The 13,911-nt window shown below is 40.6% G+C and overlaps 1 protein-coding gene across 2 annotated transcripts in view; it reads left to right on the forward strand.

The window, feature by feature from the left end:
- Window positions 1-73: 73 nt before the first annotated feature.
- Ddx42 (DEAD-box helicase 42) overlaps window positions 74-13,911 on the forward strand; it is a 36,574-nt gene continuing 22,736 nt past the window's right edge. Inside the window, exons 1-3 of one of the 2 annotated variants that reach the window (XM_040749945.1) lie at window positions 74-177; window positions 11,075-11,306; window positions 12,302-12,452. In XM_040749945.1, coding sequence (XP_040605879.1) covers window positions 11,086-11,306; window positions 12,302-12,452 — 372 coding nt within the window. In that variant the 5' untranslated portion in view covers window positions 74-177; window positions 11,075-11,085. Of the gene's footprint in view, window positions 178-691; window positions 865-11,074; window positions 11,307-12,301; window positions 12,453-13,911 lie in introns of those variants that run through there. The other variant, XM_040749944.1, reaches the window with a different exon arrangement.

Below are 13,911 nucleotides of genomic sequence, written 5' to 3' on the forward strand. Positions count from 1 at the left end.
GTGGGGGCGGGGCGCGGCCGAGCCTTCGGGACAGCGTAAGGCGAGGTTGGGCTGCTGGGAAAATTACGTAATGCTCGCCGCCCCAGGGCCTCGAAGCGCGCTGTCGGAGGCTGGGTTTCTCCGGTAGGGTTCCGGCGGGCTGACGTCACTTCGATCCCTGTGCTCCGGAAGCTAAAGGTGACCATGCTCTATGGGACCATGTGGTCAGAGGCATGAAGGGAAATGTTGCCCGGGTCGTTTTTTTGCAAGAGACAGGAGCTCAGGGAGGGTCGACAGTCTTACGTAAGCCAAGCTTCCGGTCAACATCCTTTTACCTTGGGATTTTTTGAGCGGTTCTGTTACTTACGCTCTCTTCATCACAGATCTATTTTTTTTTTTCGGGACAGGGTTTCTCTGTGCAGCCTTGGTTGTCCTGGAACCCTCTCTGTAGACCAGGCTGGCTTTAAATCAGAGCTCCGCCTGCCTCTGCCTCCCGAGTGCTGGGACTGGAGGCGTGCGCCATCACCGGCCTGCCCCAGTCTGCTCTCTAGCATGAGTCACAAACATTCTTCCTCCAGAGCCAAGCTCCTGTCCGGAGACTGTGTGTGACGCGCCTATGACGTTTCCGGAATCTGAAGGGCGGGCCTAATTGGCGCCTTTCGGGAGCCGTAGCCCCCAAGCCACACCCTTCGGCTCGCGCCCTCCTCAGCGCGCATGTCAGATGCGCCACCCCTCCCCCTCCAGTCAGCAACGGGCCGTGAGGCGGCGGCGAAGGGGGCGGAGGAGGAGCGCGGCTAGACGCGGCCCGGCTCCGCGCGTACGCAGGGCCGTGGGGTTCTTCCGCGCCGGCTGTAGTCGCAGCTCCATCAGGAGCCGCAGCAGCAGGTTTGTGTGAAGGGCTTTCCAGACGCGGGGCCACTAGCCCCGGGGGCACGGGAGGTAACTGGGGCCTGGTGAGGGCGGAGGAGCCGCGGCCTTGCTTAACAAAGAATCGGCGGAGCCTCGGGACCCGGGCGGCTACGGGGGTCCGGGGAAAGACAGGTGCGCTGTCTGGAGCCCCCAGGGAGGTCCTCCCGAGCTGCGCTGCCTTCCCCCGGCTCCGCTCCTCGCACGTCTGAGCGGGGCCCACTTGGCGGCTTTCCGGAGGCGGTGCCTGCTGGGCTACAGGAAGGGATTTTTAGGGTGCTGGGCTCCAGGCTGTGCGAGCCACGGGGGGGATGTTGACCCTGTAGGTAGGTAGCTGTTGAACTTGCAGGCCTACAAATAAGGGGGGTGTCTCGGTAGCGGAAGTTGACATAGAAGGGCTGTAAAAGTCATTGATCTTGGTGAAACCTTGAGAAGATCACGATTAGCACCCTCCATAGTTACAAACTTTCTGCGGCCTACCTGATGTGAGTAAATACTATGTATGATTGCTAGCGCGCACCAGAAACGTAAGGAAGAATCACACTAGCCAGAGTTTAGAGGCGTATGTGAGCTTTTCTGTCATTTTAGCGTTTCTCTCATTGCCCTACTCCTTTAGACTGTCGTTCAGTTTCTGTGGCTTCCCTACGTTTTTTTTTTTTTGTTTTGTTTTTGTTTTTTTTTTTCAAGTGATATTTCGCTATTATCTCATACATGCCTCCTGAATGGCAGGGACTATGTCTTAATTTGCTTAAAATTGGTAGAGCCCAATCCTGTGTGAAAATATTGATTTTTTTTCCTTTACTTAGAAGGAGAATTACATGGTCTGATATGATGTGTTAAAAAAAAAACTTAACTGTTGCCTCTGTGCCTAGTCTCTCTTCACGGACCCCTGCCTTAATGAAATTTTCTTTGAATACATTTTTTTACACTTGTTTGTTTGTGTACCATAAGTACCCACCTGTAGAGGTCAGAGGTCAACCTGTGGGAGTCAGGTTTTTTTCCTTTCACCACGTGGGTCCTGAGGGTCAGGCTTGGTGCCAGGCACCTTTGCATACCAAACCTTTCACCAGTCCCCTCATGCAACTTTCTAATGAGGAATGAGAGACAAAGCTGTATAACACTGTATGCTGCAAAATTGTCTGTACCTGCAAAGGAGGCTTGTAAGAAACTGCAGTGTGCTCTAGAGTGGTCAGGGAAGCCCATTCAGGCACACAAATGGTGTTTAAGCAGGCTAGAAGATGGTGAGGGAGTCTACCCATGGCAGTATCTGCAGAAAGGAGTGTTCTGATTAGGGGAGCGGTGATCGCAAAGGCCCTGGAGAGGACAAAGCTGGTCCTGTTAGAGGAACAGTGTGTTTGTAGCATTTAGCAAATGAGGGAATTGTAGGAGATAAGGCTATCAAAGAAGAGAGGAAAACAACAACCCAGACCCTGTAAATTCTTTGTAGATTGCACTTTCACTGCACGAAATAGGGCCTGTCTTAGTAGAGGAGTGATAAATTTTGACTTACATTGTAATATAATTCCATTCACTATAATTTTAGATTGTGATGCTATAGTTTGAGTCATGGGGGGGGGATACACTTCAAATTTGTTTCTGTCAATTTCATACTTACAGATTGCCCTTAGTTTCATTAAAACTGATAGAAAGGGAGTGCTTCTAAAATAATTTTCACCCAACACATTTTTCTAGGTTTGGAATGTGATGAAATTCATGGTTTTGTTTGTACAGCTTTTCATTACATTAAAGAAGGTGACAAAATTAGGATTTAACATAGCCGTTTATTATTATGTTACAATTCCTCATTAAACCATTAAAGAACTAACTGGCTAAATAGTGTGTAAGATATTCTCACGGCAAATCACTAGGTAGAGTAGATACTAACCAACTGTCATTGTGGCTGTCTTATGAAACTTACTCCACTTTCCGCTCAGTGATCTTGTTATCTTGAGTGCTGTCTAACATTTAAATGTGAATCTGATATTGTCAATTTACTAATGAAGAGATTGGTTTCTGGAGAAATGGTAAACATGGCTGTAGATGTATGTTGAGCACCATGTTACCATGCTGCTTCATTAAGTGTGAATTACTTTGATTTTTTTGGTTGGTTGGTTGGTTTTTTGTTTTTTCCGAGACAGGGTTTTTCTGTGGCTTTAGAGGCTCTCCTGGAACTAGCTCTTGTAGACCAGACTGATCTCGAACTCACAGAGATCCGCCTGCCTCTGCCTCCCAAGTTCTGGAATTAAAGGCGTGTGCCACCAACACCTGGCAATTACTTTCATTTTTTTTAAATTGAATTTGGGACAGAGTCTCACTCTTTAGACCAAGTTGATCTAGAACTTACTGCATAGCTCAGCTTTAACTCAAGGGTCCTCCTGTCTCTTGAGTGCTGAATTTATAGGCATGGGTCACCACACTTTTCCCCGTTAACTCAGTTTTTTACTTCCAAGTTTTAAGGTGTGCTATACTCTGATTATTTTGCAAATGGAAAATCTAAAGCCCAGAGAGCTAAGTAACATCTTTGGGAGTCATGTTACTAGTGGCAGAACTAGAATTTGAATATAGCCAGCTGGTGTTACTTTACAGTTGTTAAGATTTCTTATTAAACCATCACATTTTGGTACCCAGATACCAAGTAAGACTTTATACTATCTATCTATACTTACCTTCCTCATTCAAGTTGTGGCTCCTCCTTAGACTTGCATATTAAGCATAAGTAATATTTGCTCTTAACGACAGGGATTAAAAATAAGTGTTCATTCATCCAAATGTATAGTGTTTGAAAAATAACACAATAAGTGTCAGATGTTTAAAGACCAGAGGAGTTTTGACAGAAATGTCACTTTTTAGAGAAATCATAATCACGTTGATGCTCTGGAATTGGTCTTTAAGTGAGATTTGTAGGTAGAAAGGACCTTGGTAGGTCAATAACAAATTTAGTGAGTGGCAGGAGCATAACTGTTATTTGGAAGGTATGAGGCCAAGATCTGAAAAGGGGGGTTGGGCCTTAGTATCAGCAAAGTAGAACAGTGCATTGGTTACACACTATTAACAGACACAATGCTATTCTGCCAAAGGAAGTAGAGATTCATTTTGTTTTCAGTTTGGTCTCATTCTTACTTCATTTTATACTTTCCCACATAAAAGTCACTTTTATGTATTATGGAATGTTATAGCCTCTAGATGTATATCACAGGATTTTTCTAGTACAACAGACATTCTTGAAACAGAGTTTGGGAATTACTGCCCAAACTTAACTTCTTACCCCACTTGCTTTCATTTCATAGTACTTTTACTGTCTGAAATTGATTGGTTTCATTTTTTTCCTCTCTCGGGGACCACATTGAATTACCTGAGATCTTTTGATTTTATGACTATATCCTCTGAGGCTAAAAAATTGCCTGACACAAAATAAGCACACCATATATTTTGCTATAATGATCACTCTAGTAGTGGTGTAGGGGTTTGATAACTATCAGACTTATTACAGAGTGGAGGGAAAGATATAAAGGAGGACATATACTTAGTGTTGGGGAAACACAGATCAGAAGGTAGTTAGTGGTCAGTGTGCAGCAGTGAATACTATTACTAAGATCTAGTTTGAGTTGACTCTGCTATATGGGTTAATTCTTTCAAATCAGATGTTTTAGTTTTTAAAAGGGTTTTTTTTTTCCCCAGTGCTTGGGATAGAATCTAGGGCTTCACATATGCTGGACAAGTGCCACACCACTGAACTGAACTGTACAGCTTGCCTAAAGTCACCACCACCACCCACCCAGCCCACCCTATTCCTCGTCGGGACAGGGTTTCTCTGTAGCTTTTGAGCCTGTCCTGGACCTTGCTCTATAGACCAGGCTGACCTCCCACTCACAAAGATCCACCTGCCTCTGCCTCCCAAATAATATTCTGTTGTATGTATATATAACATTTTGTTTAACCATTCATCTGTCAGTGAACACTTACTTGGGTGGCTGCTGCAACCTTTTGCCTATTGCTATTAATGTTGCTGTGAACTTGAGTGAACTTTGCTTTCGTTTTTGGGGGTATATATATATCCAGAAGTGGAATTGCTTAGTTATATGTCAATTCTATCTTTTAATTATAAAAAAAACAAAGCATTTATTGACAGAATTCCAAGTAGAATAAATATTTTGTTGATTTTCCTCCCTAATTCTGTCATGGATTTGTTTGTGGTTTGTTTCGGTAGTGTGTAGTGCATACATTTAATATGAAGCTAAAGTAAAATAATTTAAAACTATGTGTATTTATTGCATTCAGAAGACAATTTGGAGGAGTTGGTTTTCTTTCCATAGTAGTAGATCCCAAGGATTGAACTCAAGTCTTCAGACTTGGCAAGTATTCTTAGCTAGTCCCTGAGCTATCTTGGCCTTTCTTGATCGTTTCGAAGAAAAACACTTATTGCCAGTTACTAAACCAATTTACATTCTACCAGCAATGTGCAAAGGTACCAGTTTCCCTACATTTCTGCTAACATTTACTCTACCAGAATTATATCCTCAATCTCTAGACTTAGTTTAGATAATTCCACTTTTGTTGACAGTGTAATAATGACCTGAATATGCCTTTTCTTGATCAGGTCTGATGAGGCTGTTGAGGGTGTGGTAGAGTTGTCTTTCAGCCTTAATGTTCCACAGTGAATACAACAGATTGTCTTCTGTCTTCCTTGTGGCAGGTTTGTAGGGGATTAATAGCATAATAACCAAGCTTGTTTCTCTTGAGCACTTTTCTAAGGTACATGTGTTGCTTCTGGACTGGTACTATGATCTGTTTTTACTTATTTTGTGGCTTTAAGTGTTTCTCTGTTGCTTTGGCCTTTAAAACTTTTGCTTTGGCAAGAGTAAGGGGTTTCTTTGCTTTCAAGAATCCCCCCCCCCCAGATGGGGGGGGTCGAGACAGGACCTCTATGTAGTCTTGACTGTCCTGGAACTTGTTCTGTGGACCATGCTTGCCTAGAACTCAGAGATTCCATAGGCTACCACACCCAGCTAAGGATGTCTTCTTACAAAGCTGTTTTCTGGGGGATTTGCTTATTTGAGGCATTATGATATAGATAGTCCACTGGTTTTTAATAGTTGCCATCCTAATTGATATGAAATGATAACATTGTGGTTTTGATTTACATTTCCTTCATGTAGAAAGTTTTGAGACAGTATCTTGATGTGTAGAGCAAGCTTACTTGAGATTCTCCTATTTTAGCCTCTTGAGTATTGACGTTGCACCACCATGCCTGGCTTGTCTTTTCATGTGGTTTACAGTTATATGTTGTGTTTAGAGAAATCTATTCAAGTTTTGAGTGTGTATGAATGTTTTGGCTGCAAGTATATACATGCCTGTTTCCAGTAGAGCCAGAAGAGGGCATTAGATCCCCTGGAGCTGTTGACAGTTGTGAGCCACCATGTGGTGCTAGAAATCAAACCTGGGTTTTCTGTAAGAGCAGCAAGTACTCTGAACCTCTGAGCCATCTCTCCAGCCCCTCCCCCTGCCTATTTTTAAAACTGGATTTGTCGTTGAGTTTGTTTTTTTGTGAAGTTTGCCTGAGTTTAGGAAGCCATGTGGTATAAATATATGCCCTGAAGCTTCAGAATGGTTCCATTTTCTGTCATCAATTTGAGGGGTGCTTGTGTTTTGAACAAACCCACAAATAGCAGTACTATAGTTAATATAGTGTTAATATCCTTATCGTTTTTTAGTTGGTTAACCAGTGGTAGATGACTTTTCAGACTGCTAGAAAAATGCAAATTTTTTGTTTTGGTTTGGTTTTTGACTTGTTTTTGGTTTTGAGACGTTTCTCAGTACTGCCCTGGCTATGCTGGAACTCACTCTGTAAACCAAGCTGGCCTTGAACTCAACAGAGATCCTCCTGCCTCTCAAGTGCTGGAATTGGTGCACCACCACCACCCTGCTCATCTTTTTTTCTTTTTTCTACTTTATACAATGAAATAAAACTTAGGGCATTATGAACTTGCTCTTGTTATCTGTATAAATACTCTCCATTCCTCAGATCTCCATGTAAGCATCTTTTCTCCTGCCCATTCCTGAATATTGACAAACCCTCTTCTCACTGTGCCTTCCTTTTGCTAACTTATCTATATAAATATTCTCAGATACAAATTTGTTAATCCGATACGTACCTCTGCAGTTATTCTCTTTGGCATCTCCCCTTTGCTTTCCCACAGATACGAAACTAATCTTGCCTATTTTCTAAACACTCATTACTCTGAGTTTTGCTTGTTAATGATATTACAACTCTACCCAATCTTTAAAACCTCCCAAGTTGACCACAAGTTATCCTGTTGATTCTTTCTCATGGATACCTAAATAAATGGTTCACATCCACTGCTTTTCTTCTCTTTCCTTACAGGCATTTTCTTAGTTCAAGACTCTGCTATTTGGTACCAAAGCCAACAAAACATGATGACATATATATGAAGATGCCTTGATAAAATACATTGGTTTCAAACTTGTTTGTTTGTTTACCCTCTGCTGTTTCTCACGCAGTCCTTTTTCTTTTTCTTTTTTTCTTTTTGGTTTTTCCAGACAGGGTGTCTCTGTGTAGCCCTGGCTGTCCTGGAACTCACTCTGTAGATCAGGCTGGCCTTGAACTCAGTGATCTGCCCGAGTGCTAGGATTAAAGGTGCATGTCACACTGCCCAATTCATGCAGTCTTTCTGAAACGTGCCCCTTTTTGTTTAGAATTCTTTTAGCTTGAAAGAGCTAACACATTTTACATTCTAAGTATTATAAGTCACGAATGGGATAACACTTGACTGCTACCAAGTTCTCTATGAATTTGGGCTTCTGTTAACTTGAATTGAAATTTTCTTTACTTCTTTTTGCTTTCAAGATAGACTTTGCTTTATATAACCCAAGCTGGTCTCAAGCTTATTCCTGCCTGGGCCTCTGGAGTGCTGGCATTGTAGACATGCCACACATGTTCTAAAATGATGTTCCTTTGGTACTTCTGTGATTTAATGCTACTTCAGATTTCAAAACTTAATGTCACCTCCAGGAAAACTGTTGAACCTTTCACCTCTAATCAACTCAGGAATCCCCTCCAACCACTAACAAACTTAGTGAACTTTTGTTATAAGACATTTATTTAGTTTTGATTTGCATTACAGAGATTGAACCCAGGGCTTCATGCATATTAGGCATATGCTCTATCCTACCACTGAATAGATGCCCAGAATCTAAATGTACTTGCTTCCTCAGCAGTCTTTCAGATTTTTCACATCCTTCCTCTTTTTGGGTTCTGACTTCTTTGGCTCATTAATCTATATTATATACTGCCACAGCATTCCTAGTTTTGGGATTGACCTGAGGGGGACAATAGGGAATGAAGAGATGACAGACACACAAACAGAAAGCTGAGATCAGGTGAGTCATTCACTCTGATGGAGGTGTACTAACAGCCGGGGGACTCAGTGAGTTTATTATACACAGCTGAAATAATCTCGCCAGGGGATCTCTCCATGAGGGGATCAGTAATCTAGGATGGAGCTTTGGTTGATACTTTTTGCTCACACTATCTTGGGGAGATTGCTAAAATCAGACTGAGGGAAGGTCTTTCCATTTCCATGGCTGAAGTATTGTGGTACTTGACATAGTCATGTTTATGTCAACAATACACATTTATTCTGGACTTCATCATTCCCTACAATATACAGTGAGGAAAATGAGGTTAATATTTAAAAGTCCATCTTGTTGATTAGAAAGAGTTTTTACAAGGATAAGCTTATAGATTATTTTAAAAGTATTATCACTAGAGCTAGCTAGAGAGATAGCTCAGCAGTTAAGAGCACTGATTGCTCCTCCAGAGGACCTGGATTTGATTTCCAGCACCCACATGACACCTCACAACCATTTGTACATCCAGTTCCATCTGACACCTTCTACTGGCTTTGCTGGCATCAGGCATGCAAGTGGTATGCAGATAGATATACAGACAAAATTATCACAAAAAATAAAAGGTAAATTTAAAAATATATATTATCAAATAGCCAGGCACACAAACCTTTAATCCCCCATTACTCAAGGCAGAGGCATGTGAATCTCTGAGTTCAAGGCCAGATTGGCTTACGTAGTTCCAGGACAGTCAAGGCTGTGTAGACAGACCCTATCTCAAAAAAAAAAAATTTTTTTTTTAAAAACCAAACATCTGATTTTGCTTTCCTTGTATTTCATTTTATTTATTTTTATTTTATATTTATCGGGTGTTTGCATATATGTCTGCAAGGGTGTCGAATCTCCTGGAATTGGAGTTACACAAAGTTGAGCTGCTGTGTAATGCTAGGAATTGAACTGACTCCTCTGAAAGCACAGCCAGTGCTCCAACCTCTGAGACATCTCTTTGTCCCTTACTTGTATTTCTCTTTTTTGGGGGGTGTTGCTTTTTCAAGACAGGGTTTCTCTGTAGCTTTGGAGGCTGTCCTGGAACTCACTTTATAGACCAGGCTGGCCTCGAACTCACAGAGATCCACCTGCCTCTGCCTCCTGAGTGCTGAGATTAAAGGCATGCGCCACCACCAGCTGATACCTTGCTCGTATATCTTACATGAAGTTTCATCTTACTAAAATTACATTGACTTTCTTGTTAAGAAACCCCCTTATGAAATATTTGACCCTAAACTAGTATGGAACTCAATGTGCAGTGATCCTTATACCTTAACTTTCCCAGTCTGGGATTACTATGAGCAGACATGTTGCTTGAAATTTACAGAGCTGGGTGGTGGTAGCTCACACCTTTCATCCCAGCACATGGTTGGTAGAGGTAGGTAGATCTCTGAGTTACTCAGAAACAAAGAAGAAAAAATCAAGAAAGAAAAGGGATTTGTGGAAGGTGGAATGGCCAAAATTGAGGAAAAATAATCCCTTTCTGGAGCTAAATGTCATCTAAGGATGACATTAAACTAAATGTTACATGGTAGGTCAGACACCTTAAAGGTGATATATATAAGGGACATAGTGCCAGAAAAATGCAGAGTCTATTGTTCCTTATCTCTTCAAACATATTAAATGTAAAAAATATTTTATTCAAGTCCGTATTGTCTTCAGAGACTATTATAAACATTTGATACTCCCTATTAATAGTAAACAACAAAGCAGAAAAAAAACAACTGCTGTTGGCATTTTGATTGCCTTCTAAATATATGCATATAGCATATGCTTTTATATAGAGTCACAACACCCACTTTAATGCCCTCATTTTACTCAGTGTGTAATAGGCATGTCTATAAATGCAAGTAATTACTAAATTTTTAAAGTCTTAGAATATGTATTTCTTTGGCTAAGCAATTACATTTTCAGAATTATTCTTAAGAAAATAAAGAGTATTTACAAAGATATCCAGCAGTAGGTATATTGACTGCCACTGACTGACATAGGATATCAGGTAAAGAGTCAGTAACAATATGTTGTTTCCATTTTGCTCAAATTTTGTGTATGTGTATACATGAAAATTAATAAAGGATATAACAGGGCTGGAGAGATGGCTCAGAGGTTAAGAGCACTGACTGCTCTTCCAGAGGTCCTGAGTTCAATTCCCAGCAAGCACACACCTTTAATCTATAGCACTCAAGAGGCAGAGACTACAAAAGAGAGAAGAGGAGGAAGCAAAGATTAAGGGCCCGAAGATGCCTTGGTCACAGCCTGATAAACTTGAGTTTTGATCTCTAGATACCACAAGGTGACAGAAGAAAACCTGATGAGAGTTGTCCTCTCATCTCCACATGTGTGCTGTAGAGCACACATCTTGTGTCCTTACACACATGCAATAATAGTAATAATAATCAAGATACAGACTAGGAGATTATCTTAACAATGTCTATCCCTTATTAGAGGCCCCAGAACATTTTTGGTATACATCCCCCTCCAATAAAAAGATTATTTTAGGCAACTTAATAAAAGTACCCCTTTTGTTTGGGATCTCCATAAAATGAATAATAGGTTCTTCAATATTTTAGGGGGAAAGTAATTATTTAGTTGAGTCATAGTTGTACTGAAGGCCAATGTTAGTTCATGTGGTGGTGGTCCTTCTGCACACACTCAATAAGCAGTCCCATCAGAAATTTGAATTTGTGGGTAGACATTGAAAATGGCATGAAGGTTAGTTAATGAGGCTGTTTACAAAGTCATATTAATATGTGTATGTGTCTTGTTCCAACATCAGTCCTTGGAACCATGAACTGGAATAAAGGTGGCCCTGGAACTAAGCGGGGGTTTGGCTTTGGAGGCTTTGCCATCAGTGCTGGGAAAAAGGAGGAAGCCAAGCTGCCGCAGCAGTCCCACAGTGCCTTTGGGGCAGCCAGCTCTTCTTCTGGATTTGGAAAGTCTGCTCCCCCACAGCTTCCTTCTTTCTACAAGATTGGATCTAAACGGGCCAACTTTGATGAAGAAAATGCGTAAGTGATGATTCTCAGAGATTGAACGATGTGAATTATTTATTCCTTCAGCAGAAACATTGCTTCTCAAGTAATAGTAATAACTTCCAGGATTGGGATTCTTCCCTCCCCCACCCTATACTTGCCAAATTCCTTACTTTGCTGTCAAGTTTGCTTACTTTAAGGAATACAGCATTTGTATGCTTGCTTGTATCATTGTTCCATGAATGATGTTTTCTTCCTGGTTGGTGCTCTAATCTCTGGGTAACACAACGAACACATAATTTTGGTGTTTGAGTCAGCTGGAACTTAGAACATGCTTGTTGATTGTTTTTCACTCTTTTTACTCTTGGCTTTTTGCTCTTTGTAGGGGGAGCCACCATCTAGCTCCCTAACAAATCATACACATTACTACTTATAAATGCCCGCCTTTTACTTGGCTTGTTTCTAGTCAGCTTTTCTTACCTTAAATAATCCCCAGCTACCTTTTGCCTCTGGGCTTTTTCTTTTCTTCTGTAATGTTACTTTCACTCTTAACTCCATGGCTGGTTGGGTGGCTGGCCCCGATGTCCTTTTCTCCTTGTCCTCTATTTTTCAAATTTGTGCTCCTATTAACCTTTCTCCAGTTTTCAGATTTCTGTTCTGATTTTTTCCGTCTACGAGCCCCACCTAACCTTTCTTCTGCCTCGATACTGGCTGTTCAGCTTTTTATTAGACCATCAGGCAAAGTAACACAGTTTCACAGAGTTAAACAAATGAAACAAAAAGAATGCAACATATCTTTGCATCATTAAAACAAATATTCTTCATCATAAATAGATATAACACACCTTAAAATAATATTCCACAACACCTGCTGAAGAGTTTTATATAATTCCTGTGGAGTTTCGTGGACTTGTTTCAAACCCAGCTGAGAAGTCTCTTTAATAGTATAATATACCACAATGAATGTTTGTGTTATATGAAGGTTCAGTCTCTATATTTGTCACTTTACTAGTCTTTGTTTTAATTTCCAGGTATTTTGAAGATGAAGAAGAAGACTCCAGCAATGTGGATTTACCTTACATTCCTGCAGAAAACTCACCTACCCGCCAGCAGTTCCATTCCAAGCCTGCAGATTCTGACAGTGATGATGATCCCTTAGAGGCGTTCATGGCTGAAGTGGAGGCAAGTACCAGCTCCGGTTTCATTAAAATATTGAGCAAATTGAAATAGTTAACAGATGTTCATAAATTTTTTTTGATCTTTTGTTTTGGCTTTTGTTGTTTGCTTTGTTTCAGAGGTAAATCAGTAAGTGGCAGGAATAGTAAATGGCAACAGTTAAACAGTTACTCAAATGTTATTATTTTGCTTTAATAATGTTAATATATTCTTAAGTGGAATACTGTTTATGGACTCTTAACATTTTCTTCATAAGGAAGCTAAACCTAAAGAGCTGTATACACAGAACTAGAAATTCTGTATTCTGCAGTTTTGTTCTTTCCTGTTTACCAGCATTATCAACATTTTAACTTCTCTATAGAAATTGAAATCACAGCTACCTTTTTAAAATATCTTAAGGTCTCTAGTTTTTGCATTTTCTCATTTTCTTCCCATCTCTGACATTTTGCTTTCTATATGCTTAAAGTACAATGGCTCACCACTTAAAGTTTGCAGAGCATCCTCTGTAGTGTCACCAACTGAACCCAGCACAATGCCTCCTTTAGAGACACTTCATATTTACATTATATCCTCCATGTTTCCTTTGCCAAGCTTTTCTCAGCCACAGAACTGAGTGAGACTGCTGGTACCTGTTTTCCTACAGCAGCCAAAATAGTATCCTAGCACCATGACAGCTCATATCATAAGATGGGAATATATACATTTTTCTTATCCTGGCTTCATTCATTTTTGCTAGCTCGTCACCTGTTAGATGTTTGGATTTCTCACTTTTGATTTAAACCAACCAACTTGTCTAAATAATATAAATCTCTAGTAGGTAGCTGAGCTAGAATTCACCTCTACTCTCCATATTCAGGAGTCTCTGAGTTCTAACTTAGAGGGTTTTTTTGTTTGTTTTGAGACAGTCTTTTTATGTAATCTTGTTCTGGAGTGTGTAGACTATACTGACTTTGAATTCATGGTGATACTCCAGTCTCTGCCTCCTGATTTCTGGGATTAAAGCCATGAATTACATGACTAGCCTTAATTTATGTATTTTTGGAAATTAAAAAAATCATTGAACGCACTTACCAAAACTTTCTAAAATTATTCAGGAAGTGCATGTGTCTTGCAACATAGTAAGTATTGAATAAATATGTTAAGTAATTCACTTTAAAAATGAAAGATTTGGCCGGGCAGTGGTGGCGCATGCCTTTAATCCCAGCACTTGGAAGTCAGAGACAGGTGGATCTCTGTGAGTTCAAGACCAACCAGTCTGGTCTACAAGAGCTAGTTCCAGGACGGTCTCCAAAACAATACAGAGAAACTCTGTCTCAAAAAGAAAAAAAAAAAAAAAGAGAGAGAGAGAGAGAGAGATTTGTAGTGTTTTAGATGGCTTATATGCAATGTTTGTTTGTTTTTTCATACTCTTGAGATGGGGACATTTCTTATAGTGCAGTATATCTCAGAAAATCTTACTCATCCT

This window comes from Mesocricetus auratus, unplaced genomic scaffold (assembly GCF_017639785.1).
Source record: "Mesocricetus auratus isolate SY011 unplaced genomic scaffold, BCM_Maur_2.0 Super-Scaffold_100007, whole genome shotgun sequence".
NCBI classification, from domain to species: domain Eukaryota; kingdom Metazoa; phylum Chordata; class Mammalia; order Rodentia; family Cricetidae; genus Mesocricetus; species Mesocricetus auratus.